This window comes from Pteropus alecto, unplaced genomic scaffold (genome assembly GCF_000325575.1).
Source record: "Pteropus alecto unplaced genomic scaffold, ASM32557v1 scaffold78, whole genome shotgun sequence".
In the NCBI taxonomy this organism is placed as follows: Eukaryota; Metazoa; Chordata; class Mammalia; order Chiroptera; family Pteropodidae; genus Pteropus; species Pteropus alecto.
Genome location: NW_006443124.1, coordinates 5,241,508 through 5,259,933, shown reverse-complemented (window position 1 = coordinate 5,259,933; position 18,426 = coordinate 5,241,508). Strand labels below are relative to the sequence as shown.

The following is an 18,426-nucleotide window of genomic DNA, read 5'->3' as shown; positions in this document are numbered from 1 at the left end:
GTGACTATATCTGGGTAGCCAGCATTCAGATTATGGAACACCAGAAGTCTCCCCATTTGCTCCCTCTGGGTATTACCCATCCCAATAGGAATCCCTTTCCTGATTTCTTTCCCCTTAGATTAGTTTTGCCTGTTTTCAAATTTTAAATAAGTGGAATGACACAGAATGTATCCTATTGTGTCTGGCTTCTTTCATTCAGCATTATGTGAGATTAATGTGCATTGCTAATTGCTATTTAGTATTTCATTATATAGATATATCACAATTCATTTATTCATTTCCTTGACAAATACTGGTGGGTATCTGGATAGTTGTTTTTAGTTATTGTAAATAATGCTAAGATCACTCTTGTGTGTATGTGTGTGTGTGTGTGTGTTGTATTTTTTTAGGCTAGGCAACCCTTGGTTGACCTCACAGATTACAAGGACCTTGTCAGCTTATGATTCCTGACTTTTTAATTTTTTTACGCCTGCAGCACCTGGTCTTCCTAGGTGGTCTCCCATCAAAGTACTAACCAAGCCTGACCCTGCTTAGCTTCCAAGATCAGATGGGGTCCACCTTGTTCAGGGTGGCATGGCCATAGACACTCTTGTACATATCTTTTGGTGAACATATGTACTCATTTCTCTTGTGTGTATCCCTAGGAGTAGGATTGCTGGGTTATAGTGTGTGTATATGTTCAGCTTTCGTAGTTACTGCTGCATAAAATTTTTAAAGGGTATTCAAAATACATATAAGATCTCTGTGTGGGCTCCTAGAGAAACTTCGGTGTCACAGCTAAGAGAAGAGGCTGAGGAGGTAGCAGTTCAGTGGCACTTGTCCAATGGCCTCTCAATGGGTCTCTCTGCCTCCGATCCACCCAGGACACCATAGCCACATTACTTACCCCAAATTTTACTTTCATCACATCATCCACATCCACTCTCCCCAACAAAGGCCTTTCATAAACCCAAACACACTTCCAGGGTGGCATTGGCTCACATACCTGTTCATTTGCTGGCCTTGGACTAAATTTTAGTTGTTTCTTATATTTGTTCATTCATGGAACAAATATTGAAGGCCTACAACTCAATTGCATTTAGAATCTGTGATTGGAGCAATGCATACCTACCCTCATGGAGCTAGCATCCTAGTAGGAAGAGAAAGACAATAAACAAATAAGAATATGTTAGTGGTGATCAGGGCTATGAAGAAAAATAAAGCAATATAAGGAGAATAAGAGTGGGGTAGGGGAGGAATGTGCTATTGTATCATTGAGTGGTCACGGAAGGTCTGCGAGGCGGACAAGATCTGGATTGTTTTAAATGATCACTCTGGCTATTGTGTTGAAAATGGACTATCTGGGAGCGAGGTGAAAGAAAGGACACAGGAAGCCATTGCAATAGTCCAAATAAGAGATGATGGTGCATTGGGCAGGGGTGATGGCAGTGGCAGCGATGAGAAATGGCTGTATTCAGCACACATTCGAAAGGTAGGGCTGATAAGACTTGCTGATGGATCGACTGTGGAATAGGAGAAGGGAGTCGAAGATGCCTTGTTTCTAACAGGAGCAATGCGTGTTTGCATATACGACACAAGATCAGGCCCTGAGTCCGGGGTCTTTTAATTGAGTGGTAGATGTCTTCCTGGTTACAGCTGGCCAAATTTCCTATGTGAAAAGTCTATTATCTCTTGTCTCAGAGGTAATGTGATCTAAGTATTAAGACAAATAACTGGAGTCAGACTACTAGTCCCAGATCTGCCACTTACCAACTATATATCCTCAGGCAAGTTACAGAACCTCTGTGAGCCTCGGTTTCCTCTTTCAGAAAAATGGGGCAATAGTACCTTCATCAAAGTGTTGTTGGGGATATGAGATAGTGCATATAAAGAAGTCTGGTATAGGGCCTAATTATGAGTCAGGGCTCAGAAAGTATCTATGTCAAATCAGTTCCCTGTTAAAACAAGCAGACAGAAGGCTGTAGAGTAAGGTTTATCTTTATTTGAATTGCAAAGTATAAATATGAACCAGGTTTGGAAATACAGATTGTAACAGTTCAGAAATGGCACCAGAAACTTCCAGAAGGGACTATGACAGCATACATTCATAGTTTTGGTGAGGTGGGTGGGTTTACCCAAAAGTCCTCCTCACCTCCGACCTCTCTACAGCAATTGATAGGTTATCAATTACCAAGAACAGTCAGCTCCAACGTTTCCTGTTCCTCCTCAACCTTTTTCTTCGCTAATACCTTCTCTCGATTATCCTCTGCTGCACTGACCCCTGCATGGAGTAGCACCAGAAGAATGGCAGGAGTAAGAGAAATGTCTTGACACAAGGGAGAGTGAGATCCCACTTGGTGGGCCTGGGGCTACAGGGGGTGAGGGGCCAGGAAAGCTGCAAGCATGGAAGCCCAAACTCTTCTGAGATCTGGCAGGGAGAGGACACGGGGAAACAGCGTTATCTGTTACACGTTGACATCAGCACCTTGGGCTTTTAAAACACAAAATGGTAGACAAAATCGCCTAGGCAAGACTGCAGTCCAACTCATAGAGTGGATCTGACAAAGTTAACTCCTATATCCTGACCGTACAGGCCGCTCCCCGTGGCACTCTGATCATGGAACATCTTCAGAAATGTGGACATGTGATAGATTACCACAGATAGGTCGCAGAGCCGTCTCAGATCTGCGGCAGAGGAGGGTAATGCTGAGCCAGGCGGTGGGAGAATGCAGGGCGGAAGGCCAGGAAATTGCCAAAGTAACAGTCTAGGCACTTGAAATATTATTGTTAGATTGTTAAAAACTAAATAAATTAACATACATAGAATAAAATAAATATATAATTTAAGAGGCATTTTACAAACAACAACAAAAAAAATAGTTGTTATTTTTCCATTTGGGTAGAAGTCCCAAAATTCAGAGTTCTCAGGCTTGTGGTATTTCACAGTTAGCTCATCAAATCCAGCGCTGGAGGGTCCAAATGGCAGATCCCTTGGTGACTACTTGAGTACATGGCTTCTCAATCTTCATTACCTTCTTCCAGTCCACAAATCTTTTCTTCTTCCTCTCCTTCTCCTTTTTTTCAGTCAAAGATCCTGGAGCATATGGAATTTAACTGGCATCTTAATCCAGAAGATAAGTGTTTAAACAAACTTTATGGGGTCAAGCAGGGTTTGGTGGAGGAGAGTCAGAAGTGCATGAAAGTCCCTCACTTTTGCTTCCTTCTGACCCAGATCCCATTGGACATATTCTGTTTGGCACTTGAAGGCTCTGGTAAAGCAATTATGGGAGACCCAATCTAGATGGCAACTGAGAACAAAGGAGTCTTCATGGCTAGTTGTGAAGTCCTTCCCCTCTGTAGAGTCTGTGATCAGCTTGCGTCTTCTCAGAGGTAGCGGTCCCCAGCTTATTCCTAAAATACAAAAGGAAAACTTTTAAAGCTGCATCCAGACTTCAGAGGTCTTAATAGTCTCCCACATCCAGTCTTAAGAAGTAAAAAGATCATCTGGGAGGTGGTGGAAGGAGAGGGGATGAGGACAGGAGAAGCTGTCTTCTCAGGCATCTCTCTTGGGTATCTCTCTAACAACTTTCACTCTAAGTGGAGATGAAGCACTGACAGCCTTTTGGAAAACAACTCTGCAATGGGACCCTGACTCCACAGCAGCTTGGCCCCCAGGTCAACCCAAACCCTAAGCGGTAGAAGAGTTCAGCATGCCTTGAAACAGATCCGGGAACGGTGGTGATGGTGCCATGGGGCAAATGATGGACCATTACCTTGAGCACGGGTCTCTCAGTGGGAAGTAGTCATGCCCAACTTCACTTTCTCTTCATTTTCCACATCATAACCTCCTCTCCTATGGTACCTGAGGAAGGTTAAGTTTTGTGAGCAAGCTCTGCCTGCTACAACAGGGTGCAGGTCCCATAGAGTGTCCTTCTAAAGGACACTGCCATGCTGCTTCCCTCCACTACTTGGAAAAGCCCAGAGGAATGGCAGTCTAACAGACTCCGGTCAAAGATCCAATTGCCCCAAGAGATGCTTGTCTTTAACAGCAGGTTACAATTTGCTAAGAACTTTCAACTCATTTATATGATCCTCACAACATCCTTATAGGTAGGTGGATGAAGATTACTTACAATTACGGAAAGATTACAACCCTCAGAAAGACAGGTAACCTGGTCCAGGTCTCAAAGTAAATGAGTTGTGCTGCTTGAAAATGAGCACAGAGTGCTTGGAAGGTCTCCACCAATCTAGAACATAACCTGGACTGGAAGCATAGCCTGAGGTCCGGATGCCTCAGAATTGGAAGGATGCACCAACAGCACAACCATGCCTTGACTATCAAACCACACGCTAATGCCATCAAAGAACAGAGCCAGGAGAAAGAACAGTGGGAAGAGGTGCTCCACAGGTGGGTTACTGGGACCGCTGGGAATAGCAGGACCTGCTGTGGCCTGGCAAGTTTCGCCCTGGGCTCTGGACAATGGACTCACGTCATGCCAAAGAAGCCATGTTCTTGGAGAACATATCCTCAGGAATGTCAATCAGACTCCTAGCCCCAAATTTAGGGAGGCTGGAGGGCTCATGTGGTCACCAGGCAGAAGCCCCAGGAGGAAGAGGAGGAGTAATGGAAGTGATTTGCAGAAACAGCCTGCAGGGGCCCCCGACACTCACCTAAACATGAGAAGCCCCACGATGACGAGCAGACAGACAGACGACAGCACCACGGCCACCACAGCCAGGATGGTTGTGTGGTCATAAGTAGATAAGCGATTTTCTACTGGTAGGCTCAGCCCATGGCACCTCTCTCCGTGGTAACCCGGGTGGCAGCTGGTTCAAGAGAGAACAAAGAGGAGATGAGGTTTGTGGTTGGGCCTCTTACTCTCGTCAATGGCCCACCTACGTGAGCCGAACCCCACTCCTCACGCTCTCAGCCTACCCGGCCCTGACCATGACCCCAGCCCTTCCCCTATCCTTCTCCAGCAGGGGACTCTTTAAGGGCCTCACTGAGGACTCCACGGCTTTCTTCCCTCACCTCTCATTCCCCCTTCTCTACTCCTTTTAGTTCTCTGGCCTGAGATTCCTGCTCCAGGCAGGCAAAAAGGGAGAAAGAACTTCAAGGTCTCAGCTAGATATGTTCCATGTGTGGATTATTTATTGCATGTGTGTAAAGAGGACTTAGTCACAGAGCTGGTGGGTTGAGCTGAGGGTATTCAGTATCGCTTTCTCTAGTGAGGCCCCTCAACACTCGGACCCAGAAATAAACCCGGCCTTCCCCAATGATGCTTCCTGTGTCCAGTCCCTCTCTGCCACTGCCCAGCCTATTAATAGGTCCTGTGCCTTTGCCAGGAGTCACTTTTCTCAAGTTCCCTTCATTTAACTCCCAGCACCCCCTGGGTATAGGGCCCAACTTGAGAGCTCAACTTCGGCCTTTGGCCTCTGAACACCAGGCTATCGGGCCTCTTTCATCACAGGACAAAGCAAACAAACCAAGATAACATCTTGCCCAGCTGTCCTGCCAAAGCATGGAAGAATGTCAGAAACAACTCTTTGGCTCTCCTCACTCAAGAAATAAATCATATGGCAACTGCCTCTTTTAACACAAAGCATTTCTTGGAAGCTCTGAGGAAGACTCAGAAGTGCTTACAGTTGATCAAGCACATTTCTGTCGCTTCCTTTCTCTGAGCACTGGGAGACCGACCCTTTGATGGAGGTAGGAGCCCCATGGGCATGCAGCAAAGACAGCTGTTTCTCCTGGGCACACAGCAGGGCAGAGGTGTGGACTGGATTATCTGACTCTGAGCTCAGTGTGCTGCCCATTCACACATATAACTGCCCACAGCCCAACCAGTGCACTGTCTGCCTGGGGACTTTAGGCCACTAGCTGCTGAAGGAAGCACTGAGAACCTGGGGACCCTCTATTCTGAGCTCAGCCTCCTTCTGGGAAGCAGGTCATGTACCTGGTGCCTCAGAGCAAGGAAGCTTCCCGCTGAGAGGCACCCAGGAAGCGGATGTGTCCAGACCTGGCAGCAGCAGAGGGGCCAGGCTGCCCCTGCCTTCCTGTCTAGCACCTCTCTCTGTCCCAGCTCTTCTTGGGTGCTTTGGGGAATGACCTCTTTGCAGGATAAATGTAGGTCAAGCATACTATACACACAGCAGAGGACACAGTTCCTCGCCTGGCCTCTCCATGCATCTGTCCCATTGGCCCAGGTGGGCAAAACCACGACCCCCATCCTGCCAGGACACGGAAGAAGGTCTCCGGAGTGCACCTGCAGAATCGCTTGTGCACAGCAGTCTATAGTTTATAAGACAATATCCTTATCTGAGAACTCAACCGAGACTCATAACACCCTGGTAGGCAGGGACAGGTGAGTTTTACAAATTGAAAGACTAAGATTAAGGGTCAGAAAGATTAAGTGATTTGCCAAAAGTTATACAATGAGGAAGCAGCAGAGCCAAGACTAGAAACCAGTCTTGGCGGATTCCAAGTTCATGACTCTTTTCATTCTGAACAGCGTAGGTTACCCCAAGGAAACACATATCTTATGGGTTGATGGGCTCCTTGGTTGCCTGACCCTGCTCTCTGACTGTATTATTGTTAATTATTATTATTATTATAATACTTGAATAATAAATAATAAATAGCTAGCATTAAAGGTTTACTATGAGTATGCTGTGCTAACTGCTTTACAAGGATCATTTCCTTTAATCTTAAAAACACCTCTATGAAGTAGGAGTTACTATCCCCATTTTAAAGATGAAGCGACTGAGGCTTAACTTCTTAGATAATTTGCCCAAGGTTACACAGCTCGTGAGCGAGAGAGCCAGGATTCAACCCAGCAGTCTGGATGACTTGAGACTATGTTCTCTTGGGAGGAGGGAAGTTGAAGTTGAGCCTGTTTTTTACTTCCAGACCATCATTCAAAGCCCACAGGTAGTTACTCAGAAGATAGAAATAAAGGTTGGCCTCAGAGTCCTGCAATTCAGTTACATAATCTCTCCACCCCTACCCTGAGTCAAAAGGATAATAATGTAAACATCCTAATATTACCCACCTCCCTCTCCCTCTGCAGCCAACTCCTGGCTTCCCCAGGGAAGGAGGGGATGAGTACATTCCAAACATCCCAGGATGGGGGCAAGATCGTGTGTCTTCCCCAGAGCCAATGACCCATCAGATTGGAACATGTCCCTCCTCTCCTTGTCTGTGACCCATTTCAGAACTTGTATTACAACAGAAGCAAGAACCCCCTATGGTCTAGAGACATCTTCCAAATTTCTCTGCTCCTAGCCCAGAAGGTGGAGGGGGCACCATTTGGTGCAGGGGACTCAGAATGCATGAATTCCAGGCTGGTTCTGCTATTCCTAACAGGTGATATTGAGCAAGGTACTTTTACCTTTCCAGGCTTTGGTTTTTCTCATGTAAAACACAGGAATAATAAATGTCTATCTCACTAGAGTATTGTGAAGATCAAATAATATAGATAGAAGCACTTAATAAGAGGCCAATCCCACATATGTGTAAGTTATTGTAATAATCATATTCCAGAGACTACTGCCCATACCTGAAGAGTGGGGCACCAAAGTCAGACTGAGCCAAAGACAAGGCACTCGCCATCCCCTCTCAGCATCTGGCAGTGAGACAGGTGCGGCTCCCAGGCCTGTTCCTCTGTCAGCTCTGAGTCCTCCTCAGCTCAACTGCCCCCCAGGTTTCCTGAAGCCACAGGAAACTCTGCAGCCAGAGTTTTCTAGGTCAGCAGCCAGTCAGGAGCCCCAGGAACTTGCTCTTTGAGGGCAACTTTTAGCTGGTGACACGAAAGGGTTTTCCTGTGGATGGTGGCTGTGGAGGGCTGGTTTAGGAAGCCAGCTAGCCTCAAGCTCACCACAGCAGCCTGGACACACCCTGTGGCAGTTCCTGGATCTAGAGGCAAGGAGAAGCCACAAAGGACCCCAGATGTCAGTGCCCAGATGTCACATTTCCTCCAAACCAGGAGCTCTGTGTCTTCTTGTTGCCTTCTGCCCTGAGTACCAAGGGCTAGAGGCAGGAGGCAGCCACACCAGACACAGAATCCAGCCCCTTGAAAATCTGCCTAGGAAGCAGACACAAAGTCTGCAAATCAGATTGCCATGCTCTTGGGCTAGTAAAAGCCTTAAGAGACCTCTAGGCTAACAGCTGCCTAGTATAAAATCCTGCTCAATCTCTGTGAGGACAGACAGGGGAGAAGGATGCAAGCCAACATCCAGGGCAGCCCGGGGACATGAAAAGCATGTTGGACTAGAAGTCAGGCACCTGAGTCCCTGTCCTGTTTCCATCCACTTATTTAGCTGTTGATCTCAGGCAAATCACTTCCTACTTCCTGGCTCTAATTTCCTCATCTTTCAAAGAGAGATAGCAAGCCCTACCTACCCAACAGAGGGCTTTCGAGAATCCCAGGACTGGACTACATCTCCCCGTCCCCTAGAATAGCTGGCACCAAGTAAGTTCAACACATACTTGTTGGGCTCAACTCATATTAAATGTAAACTGTGAAGCCCCAGGGCAAAGGAGAGGAGAGTCATAATGGTCATTGTCAGCATCCCTAGGGCTACCTCTCCTGGGTTCTCTGGGGGTGGTTGGTTGAGCCCAGCTCTCCAGGAGAATGGTCTCACAAGGATTCTCAATTCTCATCCACCAACACCCCAAACCAGTTTGGCCTGGACAGATGCCTGGCCTCGGCCCATCTTGACTACCCTCAGAGTCACTGCCTCCACCCTGTGCTAATGATGCCATTCTATAAATTTAAGACAAACACTTCCTGTCCTATCCTAAGACTTTGGAAAGGGTAATATGAGGACTATCTATGTCATTCTTAAAAAAAAACAAAAAAACAAAAAAACCTGTAATACCGAGCTCCTGACAAGGATGGTATAGGAGAGGACACACAAGTGACCATGGACATGGTAGGGAGTAATGGGTCTGTCTGCCAATTGCCAAGTACCGGGTAGCTCTACTACATGAGATCAGATGGGACAAGGAAGCTTTAAAGAGCCAAGGGATCTGCACCAATCACAGGAGAAGATGCCAAGCAGCCAGCCTCCTTGACAGGTTGGGAGGTAGTGTGCACCCAACAGTTTCTTGGCCCTGTCCAGAGTCTCCCAGGTCACAGAGCCTGCCTCCCCTTACGGCCTCGTGCCCAGCAGAAGAGAATGGATGTTTACAGCCTGACGCGGCTGTTGGCCTTGGGCACACTGGCGACATTATGCCTGCCAGAAGCATGGCAGTGCCGTCATCCCTGAGGGGTTGCCAAGACAGCCGTTTGCTGGGCTTGGCCTAGCAGATCAGTTGGGGAACGCACAGCCCCTCCACCCACACCCCTGCCCAGGGAAGGGTGGTGCTGCCTGGCTGATGGCTGATGCCTCCTGGGTTGGGTTCCACTTCCTTTAAATCTTGCACAAAGGAAGTATACTCCCACCCCATGGCCAAAGGCCAATACCCACCATGTCCCCCACCTCCTGGCCCATGTGAGAGGAGTGGGGAAGAAGGGAGGAGGGGCTTCTCCCCACTCCCACGATGATCACTGTGCAGTCCTGCCATGCCATAGACTCAACCTACATTTGCTCACTCATGTGCACACATGTCCGGGTACACACACACCTGCACAGCATATGTCCAAATGCACCTCATACCTGCCTGCAGGGCTTGGGAAAGAAGGCCACAGGAGTCCCACTCCACCCAGGAAGCCCACTCTGCCACATTTCCTACTGGCTTCTCTCATCTGGAGTAGGCAAGAGGCAGGAATGAAGGACCTGCCTTCAGGTGTCAGCTCTCCTAGCCACATGCTTTCTGAGCAAGCAGGAAATATCCCCAAGGATGAAGAATATCACAGACCCACGCCACAGGAAATTGCATCCTATGCGGGGGGGAGCCCCTTCCTCTGACTAAAAATATTTCCCCTCCTCCCAACTTCCGCCTAGAGGCCGAGAAGAAACTGGGTGGAATTATGAATTCAAGGAACAGTGACAACAAGGAAGCCACGTGGCTGACAGAGTGTACTGAGAGTCCGCTGAAGGGCAGGGACACTTACATACAAGATGGAGCCCGGATCTCCTTCACATATTTGCATTCTCCGTGAATGCAGAAGTCCTTGTATTTCCGAAGACACGGGTCTCTCTTCTTCCCTAACCCCTTGCCTTTCTTCTTTCTTTTCCCACGTTCCTCCTTGCTGGGTGTGGCCAGAGCTTGTGGTTTAGCGGAGAAAGCAGCTATAGGAGAAAAAGCACTCTGTTAAGTCTTTGACTCTCAGGGGAGAGAATCAGAATAGCACAGCGTCTAGAAGGAGGATGTATTCTTTGATCCCACCTGAAGCCAGAGGCCTGGGAAGGCCCTTTGGCTCAGTGCCTCCCAAAGGCTGAAGGAAGACTGGGCAGAACCACTAGAAAGTGGTGAAGGAAGTCGGGACTAGTGGGGGTCCCAAGGAAGGCATTTCACAAACTCAGTTTAAGCACCTCATTCCAAGAACACTAGCTTCTGTTGAGTAACTACTGCTGATTGAGCAATTCTACCAGCCTCACGCCCACCCCGCTGTCAATCCCCCCGTCTCCTATTCCCCCACGCCCACTTGGTTCTATTTTGGCCTTAAATCAGCCTCATTTCCTGATGCTGCACTCGGTGACCCACTTGCAGGAAGACAGTGTCAGAGATAAAAATTGCTCTGGAGAAGGTACTTTAAGGGGTGTTTTGGGAGGAGGAGGCTCCTAAAATAAGTGCAGTGCCCATGTCCAGACGGCCTCCTCTGGGGTACCCATTAGCACCAGGATACCATGAGCCCAGGGCAGAGCCAGGCTCGGGGACAGCAAGCAAGCTGCCCCTGGTTAGGGCCTTGCTTTTTTGACTTCAAGCAAAATATTTACCCTACTTTGTGCCCTTTGCAGCTCACCACTTCTCTCTAAGGTCCATTTACGTTTATCCCCGACTGTAGTATGTATAGCTCTCTAGGATGGGGAGTATAGTGTGTATAAGGGGTAGAAAGATGAAAAGTAAGGCACTATTCAGAAGGAACTGGAACAACTATAACTCCCCCATTCTTTCCACACTTCAAAGGGGAAAAACAACCTCACATAGACTTCCAGCTGGGACGGACCATGGGCTACACTCATCAGCCCAGGAGTCTCACACCAGTCTCCTTCTTCTTGGCTCCCAGCAGAAAAAAGGTACCCACTGTCTATGGCTGTAGCCACATGTCTGGCAGAAGGGTGAGCATGATACATTAGACTAGAGACCTAAGACCCTCAAGCAGGAAATAACTGCAAAGAATATCATGGCTTTCCACTTTCAGATGAAAAACTTGAGGTCCCAAAAGGTGGTGACTTGCCCAAGGTCATACAAGGTTGAGATCAGACATATAGTCTCTGGACTCCATATCCAGTGCTCTTTCCCAATACACCAAGCTGCCTCACATACCCTGTCCCTTCTTCCAGAGAAGTCTAGAGCACCTGGGATGTTGAACCAGAATGAGACAATGAATGGGCTCTGAAGTGAGCAGACCTGTGCTCCAATTTCAGCCATATGATCTTAGGCAAGTCACTTAATCTCTCTAAATCTTGGAGTTCTCAGTAAAAAGCGGACAGCAAGAGTTCCCATCTCAGAGGGTTGCTATACTGATTAATTAACCCACAATAACACATTGAGTGCCTAGAACACAGTATGCACCTAATAAATGCTAACCTTTATTTCAAGTGATAGGATACCCAGACCTGAAAAACAGTCTTTGCCCAGCAAAGCCAAGAGAAGTTGAGAGATAGGTGTCAGTAGTCTCACAGTCCCATTTCCTCCAGTGCAGACCCAGGCCACTTCAGACCTCAGAAGGTGAGGTAGATGCTCAGAAGAACCCAGTAACCAGAGCTGTGGTGAAACTGAGGCAGGTAGCCCAAGCCAATCAGAAAGGAGAGGGAGAGAGTGACAGAGTGACAACTAGGCTCCTGCCAAGAAGAGGGAGCAATGAGTCAGGTCTGCAGAGGTATGAGGAGCAGCCGTGTGGGTGGAGGGTGAGTCACAGCCCAGCTCTGCCCAACCTAGAAAGAAAGGGCCAGGAGAATCCAGGGGTGACCCCAGAGGGCCACAGTGAAAGGATGAAGGGTGGGAGCCCAGGCTCAGCTTTGTAGCAGACCGTTGATTTATACAAAGCAGAGACAGGACCTAAGGGAATCTCTGGGTAAGGGAGATGGATGGCTGCAGACTGGGCGGTGCTAGAACAGGTGGGTATCTTTCCAACCAAATATAGTCATCAGGGCCTCCAGGACTCAGTTTCTGCTCCACCCTCAAGAATTGCCACAGGTGGCTGGGGGCAAGAAGCAGGCAATCAATGCCAGAGGCTCTGAACTCTGCCCTGTCTGTGCCTATACTCAGCCGTAGCCACATCTGTCTGCTGGAGGATCTCATCCTGCCCTTCCTCCCTTGGAGTTTCTCTCAGGCACTGAAGGTAGTCAGGAAGTCTCCAGGCTTTGGGTAGGATTTGTAGACACCCATCATTTCAAAACTGCTCCCTAGGGATCCAGTGTTTGTCATTCATAGTATCCCCAGGAGGCGCTGGCCTCACCTGGGGAGACCAAGAGCTCCTCATTTCCCTCTTTTGCTCCAACCTGGATACAGGTGGATAGAGGAGACTAACACTGCACACCTACTATGTGCCTAGCATCTCCACATCTATTATCTTATATATAATAGCCTTTTGATGTGAGAATTAGGACTCGTGCCCATTTTTACACAGAAACTCTCGAGAAAGCATCCCAAGCATTTCTTCTTCCCACCAATCAGCTTAGACAGAAGAATGTACGGACCCCAGGCCAGACACCTTGCCTGTCTCAATTTGCTCCAAAGTACAGGAAAGGGCAGCAACTTGACATATGAGATCCCAGAGCAAGAAAGACAGCGGGACCCACATTCCAGGATCCCTCAGTACGCTTGTCAGGCCAAGCAGCTTTTCCTTGAAGTCCTCCATGAATACCACCCACCCACAGTTGTGCCCAAACAGCATGAATCCCAGATCTGCCTATTCTTCACCTATCCACCAGGGTCTGAGGATGGGCAGCCCCCACACCTACCTCTGAAAAGGTCCAGGTTGGCCTCTTCCAAGTCCAGGACTTCCCGGCCCCGGCCGCCTGCCGGGAGCATCAGCTGGTCCGTAGATTCAGTAGGAGAGCCCAGGTTGCTGGTTCCAGCCGCCAGCCCTCTCCGAAGCCGCTCCAGGCTCTCTCCGGTCACCAACGCCGAGAGCACTGCGGGTAAGGGGCGAGGCCGCATCAGACCCCGGGTCGTCACGCATCGATGCCGGCCCCCGCCTGCCAGGGAGCACTGGCCCCACCAAGTGGCCCGCGCCGGGGGCGCTGCAGCGACCTTCCCCCGTGCCCCCAGCAAGCGTCCCCATCCCCCCCTCCCCTGACCTCCGGGGGCGTCGACAGCCCTCTTACCTGCAGCCATAAAGAGCTTCAGCACCATCGACGGCAGCAGCTTCATGGTCCCGGACCCGGCGGAGACGACGAGGCAGCGATCACTTTGGAGGCGGCGGCCCCGGGGCGCTGGCACGAGAGCCGGGGCGGGCGGAGCGCAGGAGATTCCGCCGGGCACGGTTCTGCTGCCGGCCTCTGGGTGCAAGAAAGGCTGGGACCTGCGCGGAGCTCACAGCCGCTGGGTGTCTGTCTGCTCACGCCGTCCGTGCGTGCGTGCGTGCGTCTGTCCGTCCGCCCCAGCCTCTGAGCTGCGGTCAGGTTGACCAGCCGCTTGCAGCGTGCGGCTCCCTCGGTCGACTGAGCGCTCCCGGCGCGCGGCCGGGGATAAGGCTCGGGGAGGCGCCGACGAAGCTCCGCCCCGCGCCGCGCCGCACCGCCCCCTCCCCCTCCCGCGCTGGGACGCTCGCCCGGCTCCCGGCGCCTGCAGCGCAGCCCCCGACCCCGCGGGCGCGGCGGAGAAGGGGGCGGGTGTAGGGGCGGTGCTCACATTTTTTGAGACCAGGCCAGGGCAGCCGCGGCCTGACTGTGGGTAGGGCTGGTGACCGGCAGGTGGCGGGGACCAGTTCCTACCTTTCCCCAAACCCTTGTCGCGCTGCAGCCTTGTAAACTGCTGAGCTGAGCTCTGCCTTTGGATACCCCTCGTTCCTTCCCTTCCCTCATTCCTTCTCGAGGGCCATCCCTGCACCAAACCAGGGGTCTCCACCATGTCACCTTCTGCGTTTCAGAAGCTCGCTTCTTTGCCTACCACAGGTAGTAAATAATAATAAATTTATCATTTAAAAATTAGACACATGAATGCCAGCAGGTCTCATGAGCCCAGGGTAACCAGAGTTGCAGTTGCAGGCCCTTGATATCAATTCAGCAAAATCAAAATTAAGATTCTTCCAGCCAGGAGTGACTTCCCTCATCTTTCCCCCAGAGAATACAGTATCCAGGATTTTTGAACTAGGATTATAATTCCCAGGCTTCTAGAATCAGAGAGACGCAGGATGTGAAACAAGCCTCACGCTTTTCCTTGCCTTTGAACAACACCAAGTTCTTCCCCAACGTGAAAACTGAGCCCCCCTCCCACAGGGCATAGCTGGCTAGCCTAGGTTGCTATGTTAACAGGTGCCAAGGATTGATGCGTTTCTCATCCAACCTATGTATTTTTACAGGGGTCTTCTGGAGTCAAATGTTCTGACCTAAGGAAATGACTCTCAAATAAGTATTTCATCTCCCAGGGATGTGCTGGAGAGGGATTTGTGTGACACGGGGCTGGGTTGGCATTCAGAGCCCTTAAATTGTGCCAGATAGAGCTGCTTGTCTGATTCAGCCCATGTGTAGGGATAAAAACAGTCCTGCTATTTATACACAGTCTATCCCACTGTCCTTCCCCATCCCCACTTTTGCAGGAGTCAGTCAGGCTCTGCCTTCTTAGCCTGCTCCCAGCAGCCCTCACCAGACCTAGGTTTCCATGGTGCACTGGAATCACTATAGACCTAAGTTGGAATCCTGCCTTTGCTACTTATGGTGTGACCTTGAACAAGATATTTAATGTCACTGAGCCTCAGTTTCCGCATCTCTCAAATAGGAATAACAACAATAACATTAATGTCTATTTTGTAGAGAGGTTTTTGAAGACTAAATGAGACAGTTAGTACATAAAGCAGTTCGTACAGTGCCAGGCATATTATAAACTCAATAAAATGTGACATTATCATCATCATTATCATCATCATCAACATCATCACTAAGCATTCCACCTTGACCACTCCATTCTCTTAGAGACCTCTTTTCTCTCTTCCCCACAGATTTGAGGCAGGTCCATGATACAAGTGCCAAGATGAAAGTTAAAATACAGTGATTCACTATAAAATGATGTGTCACAGTGCTTGGGATGACAATTTAGATTCATTGATTAGCAAAGTCCTCTAGGCTGTGGTTGGGCTGGTTTCAGGTGGGAGCTTACCTGTCACCTATTTGGCCAAGTGCCACTGTAGAATTATTCCTCATTGGGCCTTGGACCTCAGGGGATGGTCCTCATGCAGGCCACGCCTTCGTTCTCCCTCAGCAGGTGCCCTACCACCTGCTTCCCCAAAACAAAGCCACCTTGGGGTCAGGGCTCTCCCCAGGGGAGGTTAGAGGGAAACACTTCCTGACACACAGCCAAGTCACCCTTCTTTCCCCAACTGGAGGCCAGGTTCACACCCTGCTCTCCTGTCCCAACCTGCCTCTCCCTTCTCACGCTCTGTCTTTCCGCCTTCTCACCCCCACATCAGCCTTAATCTCATTCATGGGGCAAGTCCAAGTTTTCATCACACCTGGAAGCCTCACCCCAGCTAGGTTTGTGTGTCAGCCAAAGTATATGGGAAGGGCCTGGATAAAGAAGACAAAAGGCCTGGAATGCATTTGAGACAGTCACTTCCCCTCTCAGAACACTGAGTGTCCTCTGACCAAAAAGCAAAGAAAGAGAGAGAGAGAGAGAGAGAGAGAAAGAGAGAGAGAGAGAGAAAGAAGAAAGGAAGGAAGGAAGGAAGGAAGGAAGGAAGGAAGGAAGGAAGGAAAGAAGGAAGGAAGGAAGGGAGGAAGTAAGGAAGGAAGGAAGGAAGGAAGGAAGGAAGGAAGGAAGAAGGGAGAAAGAAAGAGAGAAAAGAAAAGAAAAATAAATTGTAGTTAATGCTGGGACAACCTCATTTACTCATTGATTCCACAAAAATTCACTGAATGCTTTTCAGGCACTAGGGACACCGCAACAAACAAGATAGCCAAAGATGTGATTTCATGAGCTTACATTCTGTAGTAGAAGAAGACAGGTAAGACAAAGCAAAGAAAAATAAATGCTATGATGACAAGTGCCAAGATGAAAGTTAAAATACAATGATGTACTATAAAATGATGTGTTCCAGTGCTTGGGATGACAATTTAGATTCATTGATTGGTTAGTAAAGGCCTCTATGAGCAGGTGACATGTAAGCTGAGGCCTGAATAAGAAGAAGGAAACAGGCTTGTGATCATCCATGGCAAAAGCGGTCCAAACCATGCAAATAGTGCAAAAACTCTGAGGTGGGAACAAGTATGGAGCATTCAAGGAATAGCAAGGAGGCCAGAAAAGGAAGAAAGGTTATGAGATAACACTGGAGCAAAGCCGAGGGACAGATAATGGAGGATGTTACAGGCCAAGCTAGATGCTGGATTTTATTCCCTATCGTTGTGAGCATCAAATGAGATGTCGATGAGAAAGTCATTATGCAGAATTCTTTTACGGCCTCCTCCACCTGCTCTCTGGCTCTCAAGTGCCAGGGACGCATTTCTAAGGAAGCAGAGTCCAAATGGGCCACTCCGCTTTCCCTATCTATTAACCATGAGCAAACTAAAGCTTGGAGGCTTACTGACCCTGGGCCACCAATGAGTCAGAAGGGGGCATAAACCCTGGCAGCCTGCTTCCCAGCCCTGTGCTGGGTTCCCAAGCCTCTGGAAAAGCAGGTCCATAATACTCTGAGTGCCACTGACTCATTGCTAGGCCATACAGACTATGATTTGGGGAGAGCACTCGTAAGCCAGTGGAGAGGAGGTGGGGAAAAGGGATGCTGGTAGTGACAAGAAAGAGGGGAAGAGGACTTAGAAACCAATCTGAGTCCCTTCCCCATTGTGGCTGAGATGTCTACACTCGTAGATTGGATCCCCCAAACATGGAGTGCATCAGAATTACCTGGGAATTTATTAAAGATAAAAATGTCTAAGCCCCAGGCCAGTCCTAGTTCAAAATCTCTTGGGGTAGGGACCAAACATTTATACTTTTGGCAGGTAATTCTGACATCAGCCAGATTCAGAAGCACTGGTCTTAACCAGGATAACGTATCAAGCATCTGAACAAAATCTCAACCTCTGAGGCAGAGGCAGAAGAGGTTTAAGTAATGATACTTCCCACATGCTCAGCACTTCATTATCTTGCATGATCCTCCCACTGCCTTGCAGCTAGATCGTCCTCCCCATTTTAAAAGGTTAAAGCTTGAAGAGGTGAATATCAGCCCAAGGTCACTCAACTAGTAAGAACCTCAGCCTCAATTTGAATTCATTTCTTTCCTGGGCTTGTGCTCTTCAATTCAACACTACCCTGAACAAATGGATGAGGCAATGGCTGCCCTCTCTCTGCTTTTAGGAACGATAACATCATCAGCTTTACTGAGGTTGTGCTCCCTCTGTCCTGGGGGATGATGATAAGAATCTCGGCTTCACAGGTTGGAAAGAGGATTAGGTAAGGGCAGCCGGGCAGCTAGTAACTCTTGGAAGCTAGATAGCCATGGGTTCAAATTTTGGTTCTGCTATTTTTTTAGCTTTCTAACTTTGGGCATGTCACTCAACTTCTCTAACCTACAGTTTGCTCATCTGGAAAGTGAAGATAATAATAATAGCTATTATTATAGGGCTCTTGTGATGATTAAATCAGATTATGTGTATAAAGCAGAATATGATGCCTGGCCCACAGTAGGAGCTTACTCAGTGAAAGCTGCAATTAATAACAAATGCCTCTTTCTCTTTCTTTCTTTTTCTTTCTTCCTTCCTTCCTTCCTTCCTTCCTTCCTTCCTTCCTTCCTTCCTTCCTTCCTTCCTTTCTTCCTTCCTTCTTTCCTTCTTTCTTTCTAGTGGGAACTTAAATAAGGTGCTGCTTTATCCTGGACCAGCCATCCCTAGAGTTGAAGTGGTCCCTCTCTGCTGGGAGATAGTCATGCTTATCAACGAAATGGTGAATTTGCAAGGCCACTTGGAGTTTTGGAAACCTTCACCCAAGAGAACAACCTTGGCTCAGATCTCAGAGAGAAGCATGTGCTCCCTAGGAAGAGGATTCAGCTGCCTTCCCTTTCCACTCTGACCAGGAGACATGAATCCAGGCAGACCCAGAACTCTGCTGGCTGGGAAGAAGTGGGGAGAGAGGTAAAGGAGGGAGCCTCTCTTGAAGGTACTTGTATCACCAGTGGCCATGAGCCC

At 48.8% G+C, this 18,426-nt stretch overlaps 1 protein-coding gene and 1 pseudogene across 2 annotated transcripts; both read right to left on the bottom strand.

The window, feature by feature from the left end:
- Positions 1-466: 466 nt before the first annotated feature.
- On the bottom strand, positions 467-585 carry LOC112472042 (annotated as a pseudogene).
- Positions 586-1,959: 1,374 nt separating this feature from the next.
- On the bottom strand, positions 1,960-13,777 carry HBEGF (heparin binding EGF like growth factor). Of its 2 annotated transcripts, XM_006923022.3 has the most exons (6): positions 13,420-13,775; positions 13,054-13,227; positions 10,038-10,215; positions 4,651-4,806; positions 3,753-3,841; positions 1,960-3,390 (listed from the first exon to the last, which is right to left on the bottom strand). In XM_006923022.3, exons 1-5 carry the CDS (start codon positions 13,463-13,465, stop codon positions 3,769-3,771), a joined length of 627 nt encoding a protein of 208 aa, XP_006923084.1. In that variant the 5' UTR covers positions 13,466-13,775; the 3' UTR covers positions 1,960-3,390; positions 3,753-3,768. The 2 variants fall into 2 exon arrangements, with proteins under 2 accessions (XP_006923084.1, XP_006923083.1); XM_006923021.3 differs by lacking the exon at positions 3,753-3,841 and having other exon boundaries at positions 13,420-13,777.
- Between the last annotated feature and the right edge of the window lie 4,649 nt (positions 13,778-18,426).

Excerpts from the sequence above, each read along its gene's own strand:
- HBEGF (XM_006923021.3), bottom strand. The coding sequence starts at position 13,465 with ATGAAGCTGCTGCCGTCGATGGTGCTGAAGCTCTTTATGGCTGCAG. Across the intron at positions 10,216-13,053 it reads CAACCTGGACCTTTTCAGAG|CTGCTTTCTCCGCTAAACCA; the intron begins GTAGGTGTGGGG and ends TTTCTCCTATAG. Across the intron at positions 4,807-10,037 it reads ATCCGGGCTCCATCTTGTAT|CTGCCACCCGGGTTACCACG; the intron begins GTAAGTGTCCCT and ends CTCTTGAACCAG.